The following is a 20323-nucleotide window of genomic DNA, read 5'->3' as shown; positions in this document are numbered from 1 at the left end:
ATTCAGCATCTCCCACTGGGATATTCCCATTTCCATTCCCATCTCCTTGAGATGTTCCTGTCATTCCCACATTCCCGTTGTTATTCCCACATTCCCGCTATTATTCCCGCTCACCATCAGCGCGTGCCGGCTGCCCAGCAGGCCGTTCCCATAACCCATTCCCGTTATTATTCCCGTTATTCCCATTATTATTCCCATTATTATTCCCATTATTATTCCCGTTATTCCCATTATTATTCCCGATATTATTCCCGCTCACCATCAGTGCGTGCCGGCTGCCCAGCAGGCCGCCGCCGTAGCCGGAAGCCAGCCCGGCCATGGCTCCGTTGTGGGCGGCTCCGATGATTCCGTGCACGTCTCCGTGCGCTCCGGCCATGGCGGGCGCGGCTCCCACCGCGTGATTCCGAAGGACGTGGATGGCGTCATCCAGGCGCTCCAGGCGATCCTCGATCCGGCTCTGCTGCGGGGCAAAGCCTCAGCAATTCCCACATTCCCCAATCCCCACATTCCCCAATCCCCACATTCCCAATCCCCACATTCCCAAATCCCCAAATCCCCCAATTCCCACATTCCCCCATCCCCACGTTCCCCAATCTCCACATTCCCCAATCCCCACATTCCCGAATTCCCGGAGTTTTCGTCGTTCCCTAAGACGCGAATCCCGCCGGGATTTTCGTGGGCAAAACAGGTTCGATGATTCCTCATGAACAGAAATCCGGCCGCGCCGGCGAAAACCGCGAGGGCTCGGCGGAGTTTGAGTGAGATCCAAAGGAAAATCGGGATTTGGGAAAGGGGGAAAAAAAAGAAAAAAGCGGGAAAAGAAGCGACGGCCGCGACAAAAAGCGGATAAAGGGATTTAAAGGGATTTTCCGTCGCGGTTCCGCTCCCAGCGGGGAATTTTCCTCCCTGCCCCCACCGCGGCTGATCCCAGGATCCAACGGAGACGGAGGGAGAGGAACCTCGCCGGGAAAGGTTGGAAAAGCTCCACGGGAGAATTCCCAAGGGTCGGAAAAGAAGGGAAATTCCCAAGGGTCGGAAAAGACGGGAAATTCCCAAGGGTTGGAAAAGCTCGACAATTCTGAAGGGATGGGATGGCAACGGGAAAATCCTGAGGGATTTGGGATCGCCATGGGAAAATCCCAAAGGTTTGGGAATTTGGGATCTCCACAGGAAAATCGCAAAGGTTTGGGAATCTGGGATCTCAAAGGGAAAATCCCAAAGGTTTGGGAATTTGGGATGTCAATGGGAAAATCCCAAAGGTTTGGGAATCTGGGATCTCAATGGGAAAATCCCAAAGGTTTGGGAATCTGGGATCTCAATGGGAAAATCCCAAAGGTTTGGGAATCTGGGATCTCCACAGGAAAATCCCAAAGGTTTGGGAATCTGGGATCTCCACGGGAAAATCCCAAAGGTTTGGGAATCTGGGATCTCGATGGGAAAATCCCAAAGGTTTGGGAATCTGGGATCTCAATGGGAAAATCCCAAAGGTTTGGGAATTTGGGATCTCCACAGGAAAATCCCAAAGGTTTGGGAATCTGGGATCTCAATGGGAAAATCCCAAAGGTTTGAGAATCTGGGATCTCAATGGGAAAATCCCAAAGGTTTGGGAATCTGGGATCTCCACAGGAAAATCCCAAAGGTTTGGGAATCTGGGATCTCAATGGGAAAATCCCAAAGGTTTGAGAATCTGGGATCTCCACAGGAAAATCCCAAAGGTTTGGGAATCTGGGATCTCAATGGGAAAATCCCAAAGGTTTGGGAATCTGGGATCTCAATGGGAAAATCCCAAAGGTTTGGGAATCTGGGATCTCCACAGGAAAATCCCAAAGGTTTGGGAATCTGGGATCTCAATGGGAAAATCCCAAAGGTTTGGGAAATTTGGGATCTCCACAGGAAAATCCCAAAGGTTTGGGAATCTGGGATCCCAATGGGAAAATCCCAAAGGTTTGGGAATCTGGGATCTCCACAGGAAAATCCCAAAGGTTTGGGAATCTGGGATCTCGATGGGAAAATCCCAAAGGTTTGGGAATCTGGGATCTCAATGGGAAAATCCCAAAGGTTTGGGAATCTGGGATCTCCACAGGAAAATCCCAAAGGTTTGAGAATCTGGGATGTCAATGGGAAAATCCCAAAGGTTTGGGAATCTGGGATCTCAATGGGAAAATCCCAAAGGTTTGAGAATCTGGGATGTCAATGGGAAAATCCCAAAGGTTTGGGAATTTGGGATCTCCACAGGAAAATCCCAAAGGTTTGGGAATCTGGGATCTCAATGGAAAAATCCCAAAGGTTTGGGAATCTGGGATCTCCACAGGAAAATCCCAAAGGTTTGAGAATCTGGGATCTCAATGGGAAAATCCCAAAGGTTTGGGAATCTGGGATCTCAATGGGAAAATCCCAAAGGTTTGGGAATCTGGGATCTCAATGGGAAAATCCCAAAGGTTTGGGAATCTGGGATCTCAATGGGAAAATCCCAAAGGTTTGGGAATCTGGGATCTCAATGGGAAAATCCCAAAGGTTTGGGAATCTGGGATCTCAATGGGAAAATCCCAAAGGTTTGGGAATCTGGGATCTCCACAGGAAAATCCCAAAGGTTTGAGAATCTGGGATCTCAATGGGAAAATCCCAAAGGTTTGGGAATCTGGGATCTCCACGGGAAAATCCCAAAGGTTTGGGAATCTGGGATCTCCACAGGAAAATCCCAAAGGTTTGGGAATCTGGGATCTCCACAGGAAAATCCCAAAGGTTTGGGAATCTGGGATCCCAATGGGAAAATCCCAAAGGTTTGGGAATCTGGGATCTCAATGGGAAAATCCCAAAGGTTTGGGAATCTGGGATCTCAATGGGAAAATCCCAAAGGTTTGGGAATCTGGGATCTCCACGGGAAAATCCCAAAGGTTTGGGAATTTGGGATCTCAATGGGAAAATCCCAAAGGTTTGGGAATCTGGGATCTCAATGGGAAAATCCCAAAGGTTTGGGAATCTGGGATCTCAATGGGAAAATCCCAAAGGTTTGGGAATCTGGGATCTCAATGGGAAAATCCCAAAGGTTTGGGAATCTGGGATCTCCACAGGAAAATCCCAAAGGTTTGGGAATCTGGGATCTCAATGGGAAAATCCCAAAGGTTTGGGAATTTGGGATCTCAATGGGAAAATCCCAAAGGTTTGGGAATCTGGGATCTCAATGGGAAAATCCCAAAGGTTTGGGAATCTGGGATCTCAATGGGAAAATCCCAAAGGTTTGGGAATCTGGGATCTCCACAGGAAAATCCCAAAGGTTTGGGAATCTGGGATCTCCACAGGAAAATCCCAAAGGTTTGAGAATCCGGGATCCAAATGGGAAAATCCCAAAGGTTTGGGAATCTGGGATCTCAATGGGAAAATCCCAAAGGTTTGGGAATCTGGGATCTACAGAGGAAAATCCCAAAGGTTTGGGAATCTGGGAACTCAATGGGAAAATCCCAAAGGTTTGAGAATCTGGGATCTCCACAGGAAAATCCCAAAGGTTTGGGAATCTGGGATCTCCACAGGAAAATCCCAAAGGTTTGGGAATCTGGGATCTCAATGGGAAAATCTCAAAGGTTTGGGAATCTGGGATCCCAACAGGAAAATCCCAAAGGTTTGGGAATCTGGGATCTCCACAGGAAAATCCCAAAGGTTTGGGAATCTGGGATCTCCACAGGAAAATCCCAAAGGTTTGAGAATCTGGGATCTCAATGGGAAAATCCCAAAGGTTTGGGAATTTGGGATCTCCACAGGAAAATCCCAAAGGTTTGGGAATTTGGGATCTCAATGGGAAAATCCCAAAGGTTTGGGAATCTGGGATCTCAATGGGAAAATCCCAAAGGTTTGGGAATCTGGGATCTCCACAGGAAAATCCCAAAGGTTTGAAAATTTGGGATCTCCACAGGAAAATCCCAAAGGTTTGGGAATCTGGGATCTCAATGGGAAAATCCCAAAGGTTTGGGAATCTGGGATCTCCACAGGAAAATCCCAAAGGTTTGGGAATCTGGGATCTCAATGGGAAAATCCCAAAGGTTTGGGAATCTGGGATCTCCACAGGAAAATCCCAAAGGTTTGAGAATCTGGGATCTCAATGGGAAAATCCCAAAGGTTTGGGAATCTGGGATCTCCACAGGAAAATCCCAAAGGTTTGGGAATCTGGGATCTCAATGGGAAAATCCCAAAGGTTTGGGAATCTGGGATCTCAATGGGAAAATCCCAAAGGTTTGGGAATCTGGGATCTCCACAGGAAAATCCCAAAGGTTTGAAAATTTGGGATCTCCACAGGAAAATCCCAAAGGTTTGGGAATCTGGGATCTCAATGGGAAAATCCCAAAGGTTTGGGAATCTGGGATCCCAACAGGAAAATCCCAAAGGTTTGGGAATCTGGGATCTCCACAGGAAAATCCCAAAGGTTTGGGAATCTGGGATCTCCACAGGAAAATCCCAAAGGTTTGAGAATCTGGGATCTCAATGGGAAAATCCCCAAGGTTTGGGAATCTGGGATCTCAATGGGAAAATCCCAAAGGTTTGGGAATCTGGGATCCCAACAGGAAAATCCCAAAGGTTTGGGAATCTGGGATCTCCACAGGAAAATCCCAAAGGTTTGGGAATCTGGGATCTCCACAGGAAAATCCCAAAGGTTTGAGAATCTGGGATCTCAATGGGAAAATCCCAAAGGTTTGGGAATCTGGGATCTCAATGGGAAAATCCCAAAGGTTTGGGAATCTGGGATCTCAATGGGAAAATCCCAAAGGTTTGGGAATCTGGGATCTCCACAGGAAAATCCCAAAGGTTTGGGAATCTGGGATCTCCACAGTAAAATCCCAAAGGTTTGGGAATCTGGGATCTCCACGGGAAAATCCCAAAGGTTTGGGAATCTGGGATCTCAATGGGAAAATCCCAAAGGTTTGGGAATCTGGGATCTCCACAGGAAAATCCCAAAGTTTTGGGAATCTGGGATCTCAACGGGAAAATCCCAAAGGTTTGGGAATCTGGGATCCCAATGGGAAAATCCCAAAGGTTTGGGAATCTGGGATCTCCACAGGAAAATCCCAAAGGTTTGGGAATCTGGGATCTCCACAGGAAAATCCCAAAGGTTTGGGAATCTGGGATCTCAATGGGAAAATCCCAAAGGTTTGGGAATCTGGGATCTCAATGGGAAAATCCCAAAGGTTTGGGAATTTGGGATCTCAATGGGAAAATCCCAAAGGTTTGGGAATCTGGGATCTCAATGGGAAAATCCCAAAGGTTTGGGAATCTGGGATCTCAATGGGAAAATCCCAAAGGTTTGAGAATCTGGGATCTCCACAGGAAAATCCCAAAGGTTTGGGAATCTGGGATCTCCACAGGAAAATCCCAAAGGTTTGGGAATCTGGGATCTCAATGGGAAAATCCCAAAGGTTTGGGAATCTGGGATCTCCACAGGAAAATCCCAAAGGTTTGGGAATCTGGGATCTCCACAGGAAAATCCCAAAGGTTTGAGAATCTGGGATCCCAATGGGAAAATCCCAAAGGTTTGGGAATCTGGGATCTCAATGGGAAAATCCCAAAGGTTTGGGAATCTGGGATCTCCACAGGAAAATCCCAAAGGTTTGGGAATCTGGGAACTCAATGGGAAAATCCCAAAGGTTTGGGAATCTGGGATCTCAATGGGAAAATCCCAAAGGTTTGGGAATCTGGGATCTCAATGGGAAAATCCCAAAGGTTTGGGAATCTGGGATCTCAATGGGAAAATCCCAAAGGTTTGGGAATCTGGGATCTCAATGGGAAAATCCCAAAGGTTTGAGAATCTGGGATCTCAATGGGAAAATCCCAAAGGTTTGGGAATCTGGGATCTCAATGGGAAAATCCCAAAGGTTTGGGAATCTGGGATCTCCACAGGAAAATCCCAAAGGTTTGGGAATCTGGGATCTCCACAGGAAAATCCCAAAGGTTTGGGAATCTGGGATCTCAATGGGAAAATCCCAAAGGTTTGGGAATCTGGGATCTCAATGGGAAAATACCAAAGGTTTGGGAATCTGGGATCTCAATGGGAAAATCCCAAAGGTTTGGGAATCTGGGATCCCAACAGGAAAATCCCGAGGGTTTGGGGATTTGGGATCTCCGGAGGACAATTCCAAAGGGACGGGAAAGCTCCACGGGACCATTCCGAAGGGATTGGAAGCAGCCACAGGAGTTCCCTGGGAATTCCCAGAAAACACGGAGCCGGGAAAATCCAATCCGGGCAAATTCCCCCGGCTTCCGACCGGGATGGACAAAGGGGAGGGATCGGTTCCGCCCCGTCCTCCGCAGCTTCCGCACGGAAAGGGGGAAAATTCCATGGGAATTCCCGCCCGGAACGCTCAGGCCGCCGGAGATTCCGTGAGAGATCCGTGGGATCCCGGAGAATCGCCTCCCTCATTCCAGAAGTGTTCCCTAATCCCGGAACATTCCCGAATTCCAGGGACATTCCCGAATTCCAGGCTCTTTCCCTAATCCGGGATCATTCCCAAATTCCAGGATCTTTCCCTAATTCCAGGATATTTCCCTAGGGAACATCCCCTCCCTCGCATTTCCCCGACAACTCCCGCGCTCTTCCCGCTTTTCCCGCCGGGAAAAGAGGGAGGAAAGGGAAGGAAAAGGGACGGAAGGGAAAGGAAAGAGGAGGGAACAAGGAGGAAGAGGAAGGAGGAAGAAAGAAGAGGGAAGAACAAGGAGGAAGAGAAAGGAAAAGGAAGGAAGAAGAGGAAGAGGGAGATGAAGATGAAGGAAGGAAAAGGGAGGAGGAAAAGGAAGAGGAATAGGAAGGAGGAAGAGGAAGAAAGGAGAGGAAGAAGAAGGAAGAGGAAGAAGGAGAAACAGGAAGGAGAAAAAGAAAGAAGAGGAAGATGAATGGAGAAGAGAAAGGAGAAGGGAAGAGGAAGAAGAAGGAAGGAGGAGGAGGAAGATGAAGGAGAAAGATGAAGGAGGAAGAGGAAGCAGCCAGGAAGGAAGGAGGAAGAGGAAGGAAAGAAGAGGAAGAAGAAGGAAGGAGGAGGAGGAAGATGAAGGAGAAAGATGAAGGAGGAAGATGAAGGACGAGGAGGAAGAGGAAGCAGCCAGGGAGGAATGAGGAAGAGGAAGGAAAAGGAAGCAACAGGAGGAAGATGAAGGATGAGGAGGAGGAAGCAGCTGGGGAGGAAGGAAGGAGAAGAGGGAGGAAGGAAAGGAGGAGGAAGAAGAAGATGAAGATGAAAGAAGAAGAGGAAGAAGAAAGAAGGAGGAGGAAGGAGGAGGAGGAAGATGAAGGAAGAAGAGGAAGATGAAGATGAAGGAGGAGGAGGAGGAGGAAGCAGCCGGAGAGGGAGGAAGGAAGGAAGGAGGAAGATGAAGGAGGAGGAAGAGGAATGAGGGAGATGAAAGAAAAGAAGGAGGAAGAGGAGGATAAAGGAAAAGGAAGGAGGAAGAGGATGAAGGGAGGAAGGCTTGGGGTGGCTTCCCAGACGTACCAAGGAGTGCAAGGGCCCCTCATAATTGGGCGATGAAGCCGCGGGAGCTCCATTCCCTCCATTCCTAGACCAAACGGCCGTTCCTGCCGAGCAAAACCGGAACCACCGTTAGGAAAACCCCGCTCCCGCCTCCGGAAAAACCGGGAACAACGGGAAAAATGGGAACAACGGGAACAACGGCTCATCCCGATCCATTCCTAGACCAAACGGCCGTTCCTGCCGAGCAAAACCGGAACCACCGTTAGGAAAACCCCGCTCCCGCCTCCGGAAAAACCGGGAACAACGGGAACAACGGGAACAACGGGAACAACGGCTCATCCCGATCCATTCCCGCCTCCGGAAAACCGGGAACAACGGCTCATCCCGATCCATTCCTAGGCCAAACGGCCGTTCCTGCCGAGCAAAACCGGAACCACCGTTAGGAAAACCCCGCTCCCGCCTCCGGAAAAACCGGGAACAACGGGAAAAATGGGAACAACGGGAACAACGGCTCATCCCGATCCATTCCCGCCTCCGGAAAACCGGGAACAACGGCTCATCCCGATCCATTCCTAGGCCAAACGGCCGTTCCTGCCGAGCAAAACCGGAACCACCGTTAGGAAAACCCCGCTCCCGCCTCCGGAAAAACGGGAAAACCGGGAACAACGGGAACAACGGCTCATCCCGATCCATTCCCGCCTCCGGAAAACCCGGAAAAATGGGAACAACGGCTCATCCCGATCCATTCCCGGCTCCAGAAAACCGGGAACAACGGCTCATCCCGATCCATTCCTAGGCCAAACGGCCGTTCCTGCCGAGCAAAACCGGAACCACCGTTAGGAAAACCCCGCTCCCGCCTCCGGAAAAACGGGAAAACGGGAACAACGGGAACAACGGCTCATCCCGAGCCATTCCCGGAGCTGGAAAACCGGGAACAACGGCTCAACCCGATCCATTCCCGCCTCCGGAAAACCCGGAAAAACGGGAACAACGGCTCATGCCAATCCATTCCCGGCTCTGGAAAAGCGGGAACAACGGCTCAACCCGATCCATTCCCGGCTCCGGAAAACCCGGAAAAACGGGAACAACGGCTCATCCCGATCCATTCCCGGCTCCGGAAAACCCGGAAAAACGGGAACAACGGCTCATCCCGATCCATTCCCAGAGCCGGAAAACCCGGAAAAACGGGAACAACGGCTCATCCCGATCCATTCCTGGCTCCGGAAAAATGGGAAAAGCGGGAACAACGGCTCATCCCGCACTTTTCCCGCTGCCTGTTCCTTCGGATCATCCGAGCCAGCCCGGAAAAAGGGGATGAGAGTCGGGCTGGGCTGGAACCCACGGGAATTCTTTCCTTATCCAGGTTTTTATTCCCTGTTCTCCATCCTCAAAAACACGGATTGGGAATTGCGGGAATTCTTTCCCTATCCCCGTTTATTTTATTCCCGTTTTTCCTGGAACTCACAGGAATCCTTCCCTCAGCCAGGTTTTTATTCCCTGTTTTCCAAGCTCAAATTCCAGCTTTTCCCTGAAATCTTTTTTTGGGAATTCTCCCTCCGGGACGCGCCGGATCCGGAGGGAAAAAAAACCCCCACGGAATTCTCTCCGGTGAAAATCCCAAAAAATCCCGGAAAATTCCAAACCTCATCCCCAAGCTAAAAAAAAACCGGGAAAAATCCGGGAAGGGGTGGGGGGAGGGGCGGGGATTGGGAAGAGAGAGCGGGAAGCGGGAGAATTCCGGCGGCTCTTCCCGAAATTCCCCGGAAGGAAGGAGGGAAGCACAGTACCTGCCAGAGAAGGGGGAGACGCGACCGGAGTCGAAGGATTGGATGAAAAGCTGGTGTTGGTGTGCTCTGGAGAGTAAATCTTTAAAAAATGGGATAATCCGTTAATCCGGGATTCGGGAAGAATCCAAACAAGCCGAAAGGTCGGGAATTCCCGGGAAAATCCGCCGGAAAAAAGAAATAAAAATAAAAAATTCCCGAGGTGGGGGTGGAGGGGGGGAAAAAAAAGGGGATTGGGAGAGGATCCCGAGGATTCGGATTCGGTTTGGAGGAAACGGCGTCATGAGAACTCAAAGGAACCCACAGTGCCCAGGAAAGATGGGAATGATCCCGGAAAAAGGGCGGGAGAGCGGGGAAAATCCCGGGATAACGGGAATATCCCGCATTTCTCTGTCTGCTGTTATCCCAAAGCAGGAAAATCCCGGGATAACGGGAATATCCCGGATTTCTCTGCTGTTATCCCAAAGCAGGAAAATCCCGGGATAACGGGAATATCCCGGATTTCTCTGCTGTTATCCCAAACCGGGGAAAATCCCGGGATAACGGGAATATCCCGGATTTCTCTGTCTGCTGTTATCCCAAACCAGGGAAAATCCCGGGAATTCTCCGTCTCCTGTTATCCCAAAGTGGGGAAAATCCCGGGATTTCTTCGTTATCCTGAAGTGGGAATATCCCGGGATAACGGGAATGGAAATATCCCGGGATTTCTCCATCTCCCATTATCCCAAAGTGGGGAAAATCCCGGGATTTCTCCGTTATCCTGAAGTGGGAATAGCCTGGAATAACGGGAATATCCCGGGATAACGGGAGCAGGAATATCCTAGAATTTCTCCGTCTCCCGTTATCCCAAAGTGGAAAAATCCCGGGATTTCTCCATTATCCCAAAGTGGAAAAATCCCGGGATTTCTCCGTTATCCCAAAGCAGGAAAATTCCAGGATTTCTCCGTTATCCCAAGGCGGGAACCGCAGGGCTCTGAAATTCCAGGAAAAGCAGCCAAATTCCAGGAAATTCCACAGGAATCCCGTAGGAATTCCATGGCTCCGACCCTTTCTCCCTTCAATCCAACTCCTTCCCAACCCATTTTTCCCCTCATTCCCAAAAATTCCCCGCCGGAATATTTTTGTTTTTTCCCCAAATTCCAAACCATCCCCGAAAAAAAAAACCCAAAAAACCCCAAAATTCCCGGAATTCCCACGGAAAAAAAATTCCTTACGGAAGCGAGAGCTTTTCCCAGCGCGTCTCCGGTCTGAGAACTTCCGGCGGCTCCGCTGCCTCGATTGGCTGCAAAGGAAAAAAAATTCCAGGTGAAAATTCCCAAAAATCCTTCCCGGAATTCCTTTTCCCGTTTTTTTTTTTTTTTTTTTCCTTCGGGAATTTTTTTTCCCGCTTCGGAAAATTCCCGGGGAATGAAAAATTCGGGGAGGGTTTGGATGGGATGATCCAGGTTTTTTTCTTGGAATTGCGGGGGAAAAATGGGAGCTGGGGAGGAAAAATGGGGAGAATCCTTGGAATTCTGATGGGAATTTTGGGAAAAAATCCTGGTACAGCCCCGTGGAATTCCGACCTGGGGATGGGAGAATTCCCGGAATTCCGGAGGGATTTGGGATGGAAAATCCGGGAAAAAAAGAGGGGAAAACGGGAATTGGGGAAAATTCCATGGAATTCCCGCCTCGGGATGGGAAAATTCCCGGGAAAAGCGAAGGATGGAGGGGGAATTCCGGGAATAAACCAGGCCAACCCCTCAGAAAAAGACTTCGGAATTCCCGGTGTTTCCGGAAGGTTCCGAGGTGCAATTCTGGGATTTTCCCGGGGTTTTTTTGGGGATTTTCCCAGAATTTTCATGGGATTTTTTTCCAGGTTTTTTCCCGGGGTTTTTCCCAGGATTTTCCCGGAATTTTCCCAAGGTTTTCCTGATTTTTTTCTGGGATTTTCCCAGGGTTTTTCCAGGGTTTTCCCAGGATTTTCCCGACGTTTTTCCGGGATTTTCCCAGGGTTTTTTCTGCGGTTTTCCCGAGATTTTCCCAGGATTCTCCCCAGGGCTTTTTTAGGGATTTTTCTGGGATTTTCCCAGGATTTTCCCGAGTTTTTCCCAGATTTTTTGGGGGATTTTCCTGGTGTTTTCCTAGAGTTTTCCTAGGATTTTCCCAGGTTTTTTTGGGGGGATTTTCCCAGGATTTTCCCGGGTTTTTTCCAGAATTTTCTGGGGCTTTTCCCGGGGTTTTTTTTAGGGATTTTCCAAGGTGTTTTCCTGTATTTTTCCCAGGTTTTTTCCCATGATTTTCCCGGGGTTTTCCTGGGATTTTCCCAGGTTTTTCCCTTTTTTCCCCTGGGTTTTTCCCGGTATTTCCCCGTTTTTTTCCCGGAATTTTCCCATGATTTTCCTGGCATTTTCCCCATGATTTTCCCAGAATTTTCCTGGTATTTTCCCACGATTTTCCCAGTATTTTCCCCGTATTTTCCATGATTTTCCTGGCATTTTCCCCATGATTTTCCCAGAATTTTCCTGGTATTTTCCCGGTATTGTCCCATTTTTTTCCCCCGGAATTTTCCCGGTATTTTCCTGGTATTTTCCCCTGATTTTCCCGGTATTTTCCCGGCATTTTCCCCATGATTTTCCCAGAATTTTCCTGGAATTTTCGCGGTATTTTTCTCATGATTTTCCTGGTATTTTCCCGGTATTTTCCTGGAATTTTCCCAGCATTTTCCCGTGATTTTCCCCTGATTTTCCTGGTATTTTCCCATGATTTTCCCGGTATTTTCCTGGTATTTCCCCGAATTTTCCCGGTATTTTCCCGGCGTTTTCCCGGGATCCCGTGACTCACCCATCCCGGGCTCGGCGCCGTTGGCCGGGGGGGTGCAGGAGGAGGCGCTGAAATGGGCGGAGCCGCCGCGGTGGAACGACGACATGGGCGGCAGCGCGGAGCCCAGCTCGGCCGAGGAGTGCGACGGATAGCTCTGGAAAAAGCGGGAACCACGGCCGCAATCAGCCGGGAACGACCGCAACCCCGGGAATCCCGGGAATCCCGGGAACCGTCCCGAGGGAGGAGCCTCCCGGAGTCGGGGATTTGGGGAATGCTGGGATGGGAATGTCCAGGTTGTGTGGGAATGTTGAGCAAGAAAAACTGGGAATGCTGGGATGAGAATCCCGAGGTTTTCTGGGAATGTTGAGCAAGAAAAACTGGGAATGCTGGGATGAGAATCCCGAGGTTTTCTGGGAATGCTGTGCAAGAAAAACTGGGAATGCTGGGATGAGAATCCCGAGGTTTTCTGGGAATGTTGAGCAAGAAAAACTGGGAATGCTGGGATGGGAATGCCAAGGTTTTCTGGGAATGCCGTGCAGGAAAAGTGGGAATTCTGGGATTTCAGGGAACAACGAGGACTCCCAGGAGCACGGAGAATTCCCGGGAATTGCGAGGGTTCCCGGGAAGCGCCGCTCACCAGGCGCTCGTGGGGGTGCAGGCTGCAGTAGCTGCCGGACTGGGAAATGTGGGAAGAGTTTCCCAACATTCCGCTGTATCCGCCTTGGCTCATCCCGCTGGAAGAGCTCCAGGGGTCGCTGCCGTGGTGCCCATCTGCCGCAGAGAGACGGGGAAAAACGGGAATTAACCCCGGAATTCCGGGAAAAAACCAAACCTCCCAGCCCATCCCCATCCCTCCTGTCCTAGGGGAAAATTCCGGCCTGTTTAGGGAGAAATTCCACGTTTTTTAGGGAGAAATTCCTCGTTTTTTAGGGAAAAATTCCTCATTTTTTAGGGGAAAATTCCTCATTTTTTAGGGGAAAATTCCCTCCTTTTTAAGCACAATTTTCCAGAGTTTTGAGGGAAAAATTCCCTCTTTTTTAGGGAAAAATTCCTCATTTTTAGGGAAAAATTTCCTCTATTTTAGGGAGAAAATTCCTTCTTTTTTGGGGGAAAAATTTCCTCCTTTTTTGGCGAAAAATTTCCTCCTTTTTTGGGAGAAAATTCCTCATTTTTAAGGACAATTTTCCAGAGTTTATAGGGAAAAATTCCTCATTTTTTAGGGAAAAATTCCCTTTTTTTTTAATGAAGACTTTTCCCAATTTTTAAAAAAACCCAGAATTTTCCCAGACTTTTCCTCCCGGACCACAAAATTCCCACCTGGAAAAACAACAACAACAAAAAACCCATCCCAAAAAATCCCCCAAAAATCGCAAAAAATCCCCCTAAAATCCCCAAAAAATCCTCAAAAAAATCCACAAAAAATCCCCAAAAATCCCCCAAAAAATCCCCAAAAATCCCCAAAAAACCCCCAAAAAATCCCCAAAAAATAAAAAAAAAATCCCCCAAAATCCCCAAAAAATCCCAAAAAATCCCCCAAAAAATCCCCCCAAAAATCCCCCAAAAATCCCCGAAAATCCTCAAAAAAATCCCAAAAAAATCCCAAAAAATCCCCAAAAAAATCCCCAAAAAATCCCCCCAAAATCCCCCAAAAATCCCCAAAAAAATCCCAAAAAATCCCAAAAAATTCCCCAAAAATCCCCCAAAAATCCCCAAAAATCCTCAAAAAAATCCCCCAAAAATCGCAAAAAATCCCCAAAAAAATCCCAAAAAATCCCCCAAAAAATCGCAAAAAATCCCCAAAAAATTGCAAAAAATCCCCAAAAAAATCCCCAAAAAATCCCAAAAATCCCCAAAAATTCCCGATTTCCCCCCCGACGTTTGCGGCGCTCGATTCCCCAAGAAATCCCGGAAAAAAAACCCTGGGAAAAACGTTGGGAATTCACCTTGCATGAAGAAAGAGCTTGGGAAAGTGCCGGATGCGGGTTTGGAGGACGGATATCCCGGAGAATCCCGGTTGTAATCGGCGGTGCTGGCGGACGGAGCGTAAACCTACGGAAAAAAATCCGCAAAAAAATCGGGAATTTTCCCCTTTTCCCCTCCCCTCCAAAAAAACCCCGGGATTTGAATTCCTGGGAATTCCGTAAAAAACCTGCGGCAGCTCAAGGGGGAAAATTCTTTATGTGGGAATTATTCCAGGATTTTATTCCCGGTTTTTCCTCGTTTTTTTGGGAATTTTGCTCGGATTTAAGGAATGTCCAGCCCCAAATCCCCTCGAGACAGCTCAGGGAATTCCGGGATGGATTTATTCCCGGTTTTTCCTCTTTTTTTTGGGAATATCACTTGGTTTTAGGGAATTCCCATCCCCAAATCCCCTCATTCCCGGATTTTTTCCCCTCCCAGGACCCTCAGGTGATTTTTTTTGGGAATATTGTTTGGATTTCGGGAATTTCCAGCCCCAAATCCCCTCCCAGCAGCTCAGGGAATTCCAGGATGGATTCATTCCCGGATTTTCCTCTTTTTTTTGGGAATTTCGCTCGGATTTCGGGAATTTCCAGCCCCAAATCCTCTCATTCCCGGATTTTTTCCCCTCCCAGGACCCTCAGGTGATTTTTTTTGGGAATTTCGCTCGGATTTTGGGAATTTCCAGCCCCAATTCCCCTCCCAGCAGCTCAGGGAATTCCGGGATGGATTCATTCCCGGATTTTTGCCCTTCCAGATGGTCGGGAAAGGCGAATCCCGCATCCCGAATCCCTGGAAAATGGATTCCTTCCTGCCTCCATTTTGAAGCCGAGCTTGGCACGGCGCCCGATCCCGAGCTCGGAGAGGGAAAAAAGCCGGAAAATCCAAGCGGGAAAAGCCGAGATCCCGGAATTCCGGGGGAGAAAATGCAAGGATGAAACAGCCCAAGGACTCCCCAGAAACACAAAATTCAGCATTGGGAGAGTCCCGGATTCGCTGCTTTTCCTCGGGGTTTTAGGGAGAAAATTCCTGATTTTTTAGGGAAATATTCCCTCGTTTTTAGGGAGAAAATTCCTGATTTTTTAGGGAAATATTCCCACTTTTTTAGGGAGAAAATTCCTGATTTTTTATGGAAATATTCCCTCTTTTTTAGGGAGAAAATTCCTGATTTTTTAGGGAAATATTCCCACTTTTTTAGGGAGAAAATTCCTGATTTTTTATAGAAATATTCCCACTTTTTTTAGGGAGAAAATTCCTGATTTTTTAGGGAAATATTCCCACTTTTTTAGGGAGAAAATTCCTGATTTTTTATGGAAATATTCCCACTTTTTTAGGGAGAAAATTCCTGATTTTTTTATGGAAATATTCCCTCGTTTTTATGGAAAAATCCCCTCATTTTTAGGCATAATTTTCCAGAGTTTTTAGGGATAAATTCCTGATTTTTTTAGGGATAAATTCCCTCCTTTTCCCGGAGTTTTTAGGGAAAAATTCCTGATTTTTTTAGGGATAAATTCCCCCCTTTTCCCAGAATTTTTAGGGAAAAATTCCTGATTTTTTAGGGATAAATATCCCCCTTTTCCTGGAGTTTTTAGGGATAAATTCCCTCAATTTTAGGGATAAATTCCCTCTTTTTCCTGGATTTTTTCCTCCTTTCCCCAGAATATTTTAGGGATAAATTCCTCATTTTTTAGGGATAAATTCCCCCCTTTTCCCAAATTTTTTCCTGCTTTTCCCAGAGTTTTTAGGGATAAATTCCTGATTTTTTAGGGATAAATTTCCCCTTTTTCCTGAATTTTTTCCTCCTTTTCCCAGAGTTCTTAGGGATAAATTTCTGATTTTTTAGGGATAAATTTCCCCACTTTTTCTCGCAGTTTTTAGGGATAAATTCCCCCCTTTTCCCAGAATTTTTAGGGATAAATTCCCCCCTTTTCCCAGAGTTTTTCCTCCTTTTCCTGGAGCTTTTAGGGATAAATTCCTGATTTTTTAGGGATCAATTCCCCCCTTTTCCCGAATCTTTTCCTCCTTTTCCCAGAGTTTTTAGGGATAAATTCCTCCCTTTCCTGGAGTTTTTAGGGAGAAAATCCCCTCAGTTTTAGGGATAAATTCCCTCCTTTTCCTGGATTTTTAAGGGATAAATTCCCTCCATTTCTGGCATTTTTTAGGGAGAAAATTCCTGATTTTTTAGGGATAAATTCCCTCCTTTTCCTGGAGCTTTTTAGGAAAAATTCCCTCCTTTCCTGGCATTTTTTAGGGATAATTTCCCCCCTTTTCCAGGATTTTTTAGGGATAAATTCCCCCCTTTTCCCGCAGTTTTCAGGGATAAATTCCCCCCTTTTCCCGCAGTTTTTAGGGATAAATTCCCCCCTTTTCCCGCAGTTTTTAGGGATCAATTCCCCCCTTTTCCCGCAGTTTTCAGGGATGAGCTCCCCCCTTTTCCCCTGCAGAAACGCCTCCCTAATTCCGGCCACATGTGGAAACCTCGGAGCGTTCCCGGGAAAAGGCCGGAAGGAAACGCCCCCGGATCCCAAATCCGGAGCAGCTGCGGCTCCTTCCTCATCCTCGGGAATTCATCGGGAACAGCTGCGCCCAAATCCCGCAAAAAACCCGCAGAATTCCCGAAAAACCCGGCAGAATTCCCGAAAAACCGGCTGCAATTCCCAAAAAACCCACAGAATTCCCGAAAAACCCGGCAGAATTCCCGAAAAACCGGCTGCAATTCCCAAAAAACCCACAGAATTCCCGAAAAACCCACAGAATTCCCGAAAAACCCGCAGAATTCCCAAAAAACCCGCTGCAATTCCCAAAAAACCCACAGAATTCCCGAAAAACCAGACCCAATTCCCGAAAAACCAGACCAAATTCCCGAAAAACCAGACCCAATTCCTGCATTTCCAGCCACAATTCCCAAAAAACCGGCCAGAATTCCCACATTTCCAGCCAGAATTCCCAGAAAACCAGAGAGAATTCCCAGATTTCCAGCTGGAATTCCCGAAAACCCAGCCAGAATTCCCAGAAAAACAATCACACTTCCTGGATTTCCAGCCACAATTCCCACATTTGCAGCCAGAATTCCCAGAAAACCAGAGAGAATTCCTGGAAAACCGACCAGAATTCCCACATTTCCAGAAGATTCCCACATTTCCAGCTACAATTCCTGCATTTCCAGCCAGAATTCCCAGGAAAATGAACAGAATTCCCAGAAAACCGACCAGAATTCCGAAAAAACAATCAGACTTCCTGCATTTCCAGCCACAATTCCCAGATTTCCAGAGAGAATTCCCAAAAAACCGACCACAATTCCCAGATTTCCAGAGAATTCCCATATTTCCCAAGAGAATTCCTGGATTTTCAGCCAGAATTCCCAGAAAACCGACCAGAATTCCCGGATTTTCAGCCACAATTCCCACATTTCCAAACACAATTCCCGCATTTCCAGAGAGAATTCCCAGGAAAACCAACAGAATTCCCAGATTTCCAGCCAGAATTCCCGGATTTCCACCCAAATATTCCCAGAATTCCCAGAAAACTGAATTCACGCATTTCCAGCCAGAATTCCCGGATTTCCAGTGAGAATTCCCAGAAAACCAGAGAGAATTCCTGGATTCCCAGCCAAATATTCCCAGAATTCCCGGATTTCCAGAGAGAAATCCCAGAATTCCCACATTTCCAGCCAGAATTCCCGGGAAAACAGCCGCAATTCCCAGATTTCCAGCCAGAATTCCCAAAAAAACCCCAGTCAGAATTCCCAGAAAAACACAATTCCCGCGTTTCCAGCCACAATTCCCAGATTTCCAGAGAGAATTCCCGGAAAACCAGAGAGAATTCCCGGAAAACCGAAGAGAATTCCCGGATTTTCAGAGAGAATTCCTGGATTTCCAGCCCAGAATTCCCAAAATTCACGGATTTTCAGAGAGAATTCCCAAAATTCCCGGATTTTCAGAGAGAATTCCCGGATTTCCACCCAAATATTCCCAAAATTCCTGGATTTCCAGTCAGAATTCCCGCCAAAAATCCGGGAATTCCGGGGGGAAAATCCCGGGATTTTGGAGCTCGGAATTTCCTGCAGGCGGAATTTTAATTAATTAATTAATTAATTAATTAATTTTAATTAATGGAAATTCACAATAGATTTAAGTTATTAATTAACATCAATTATTCACGAAGATATCTAAATATATTTAAATAATTAAATAATAATTCACTAATAATAATTCAATAACAATAATTGAATAAGAATAATTCAATAAAAATAATTAATAAGAGTATAAACAGTAATAAATAATCATAAAATTTAAAATAATTAAATTTAGTTTCTATATTAATAATATCAAGAATATATAAATAAAATGAATAGTAATTAAAATCATGACTAAAATTCACGAGATATTTAAATTAGTAACTCATTAAACGCTAATTAATGGAAATGAAATCAATTAAATTGATAAACAATTGAATAAAATTTACTAATGTATTTAAATAGCTAATAAAGCATTAATTAATCAAAATTATTAATGGAAATGGACAATATATTTCAATTAATAATCAAGCATTAATTAGTGAAAAGTATTAACTGAAGTATGCTAATGCATTTAAATAATTAATAAAAATTATTGAGAATTATTAATTAAAACACTTTAATATATTTAAACCACAAATCAAATATTAATTAATTAATGGAATGTTAATAAAATTATAATTTATATTATATTAATTGAATATAAATATTAATATTAAAAATTAAACATAAAAATTTAAATATTAATAATTAATATATTAATTCAAACATATTAAAATTAATCACTAATAAAGTATTAATGACAATTATTAACTCTAATATACGATCTATTGAAATTAATAACTACTCAAACTCATCAAAAAGTAATTAGCGAAAGTCATTAATGAAAATCTACAATGTATTCAAATAAGGAACTAATCAAATATTAATTAATGAAAATTATTAATGAGAACTTTCAATACATTTAAAGAAATAACTCACCAAATATTAATTAATGAAAATTATTAATGGAAATTTACAATAGATTTAAAGAAATATTGAATAAAATATTAAGTAGCGAAAATTATTAATTCAAATCTGCAATATCTTGAAGTTAATAACTAATAAAAATTAATTAATGGAAGTTATTAATGAAAATTTACACTATATTTAAATAAATAACTAATGAAATATTAATTAATAAAAATTAGTCAATTAAAAGTCATGAATCAACTTCAAATCAAGAATAATTCCCAAATTCTATTTCTTAATTAAAGACTTCATCAGAGCTTCAAAATTAATAATTAAATCTCATCGATGCATGAAACTCATTAATTAATTCCCAAGTTATTAATTAATAAAGCAGGAAAATCAAACTTTGGTTGAGATTTATTTTAATTAATTTACTTTAATGATTTTATTTATTTCCACATTTATTTATTTCGATTTATTTCTCTAATTTTATTAATTTTTAATTTATTTTGAATTATTTCTCGATTGATTTCATTTATTAACATTTATTTCTCAATTTAATTAATTTATTAACATTTAATTCTATTTTTTTTATTTGTCGATTTATTTCATTTATTAGCGATTATTTCTATTTATTTTTAATTAGATCTCAATTTATTTCATTTATTAATTTTTATTTTTAATTATTTCTCCCCATTTTTTTCCCATTTTTCCCCTTTACATTAAACTTATTCCATAAATAATTAATAATTAATTAATATTAATAGCTAACATACAATAACTCTTCTCATATTTGACTTTATGCAAATGAGCATCTGCATATTTAATTGCGTGTCGGAATAATATCCATATTAATAAATTAATTGAATTTAACAATTAATATATATAGGATGGAATCAATTTAATATTTAATATTCTCATTAATATTCATGTTTTAATTCAATATTTACCTGTCACATTTCTGTTTAATATTCCTAATTAATATTCCTAATTAATATTCCTAATTAATATTCCTGATATTGCTCTTCGCTATTTATACATAATATATCACCATAATTAATATATTTATTAAATATAATTACAGTTATTAGTAATATCAGGGTAATTAATATTAAGTAGGGTAATTAATAATATTAATATATTAATATTAGTTAATATTTCTAATTATATTTGTAAATATTTTTATTTAAAAAAATAAAAACATTAATATGAACATTTATCTTTAATAAAAATGTATTTATCTCCATGTTCAATATCAATTAACTATTATTAATATTAGTTAATATTTAATATGCATATTCAATATACTTAATAATTTATCATACTTTATTCAATATTCATATTAATATTTCTAATTATTAATA

General features: G+C 44.1%; 1 protein-coding gene across 32 annotated transcripts in view; it reads right to left on the bottom strand.

Moving 5' to 3' along the window:
• The window catches only part of TCF4 (transcription factor 4), a 151292-nt gene that overhangs the window by 7944 nt on the left and 123025 nt on the right, over positions 1 to 20323 (bottom strand). For 20 of the 32 annotated variants that reach the window (XM_086869147.1, XM_086869135.1, XM_086869141.1 and 17 more), the window contains 7 exons: positions 13978 to 14083; positions 12672 to 12805; positions 12056 to 12188; positions 10447 to 10514; positions 9236 to 9314; positions 7470 to 7552; positions 260 to 460 (listed from right to left, as the gene is read on the bottom strand). In XM_086869147.1, the coding sequence (XP_086725273.1) occupies positions 260 to 460; positions 7470 to 7552; positions 9236 to 9314; positions 10447 to 10514; positions 12056 to 12188; positions 12672 to 12805; positions 13978 to 14083 (804 nt within the window). The remainder of the gene's footprint in view (positions 1 to 259; positions 461 to 7469; positions 7553 to 9235; positions 9315 to 10446; positions 10515 to 12055; positions 12189 to 12671; positions 12806 to 13977; positions 14084 to 20323) is intronic. The other 12 variants (XM_086869139.1, XM_086869142.1, XM_086869146.1 and 9 more) reach the window with 3 other exon arrangements.

This window comes from Cyanistes caeruleus, chromosome Z (assembly GCF_971803275.1).
Source record: "Cyanistes caeruleus chromosome Z, bCyaCae1.hap1.1, whole genome shotgun sequence".
Taxonomy (NCBI): domain Eukaryota; kingdom Metazoa; phylum Chordata; class Aves; order Passeriformes; family Paridae; genus Cyanistes; species Cyanistes caeruleus.
This window is presented reverse-complemented; position numbering and strand designations above follow the sequence as displayed.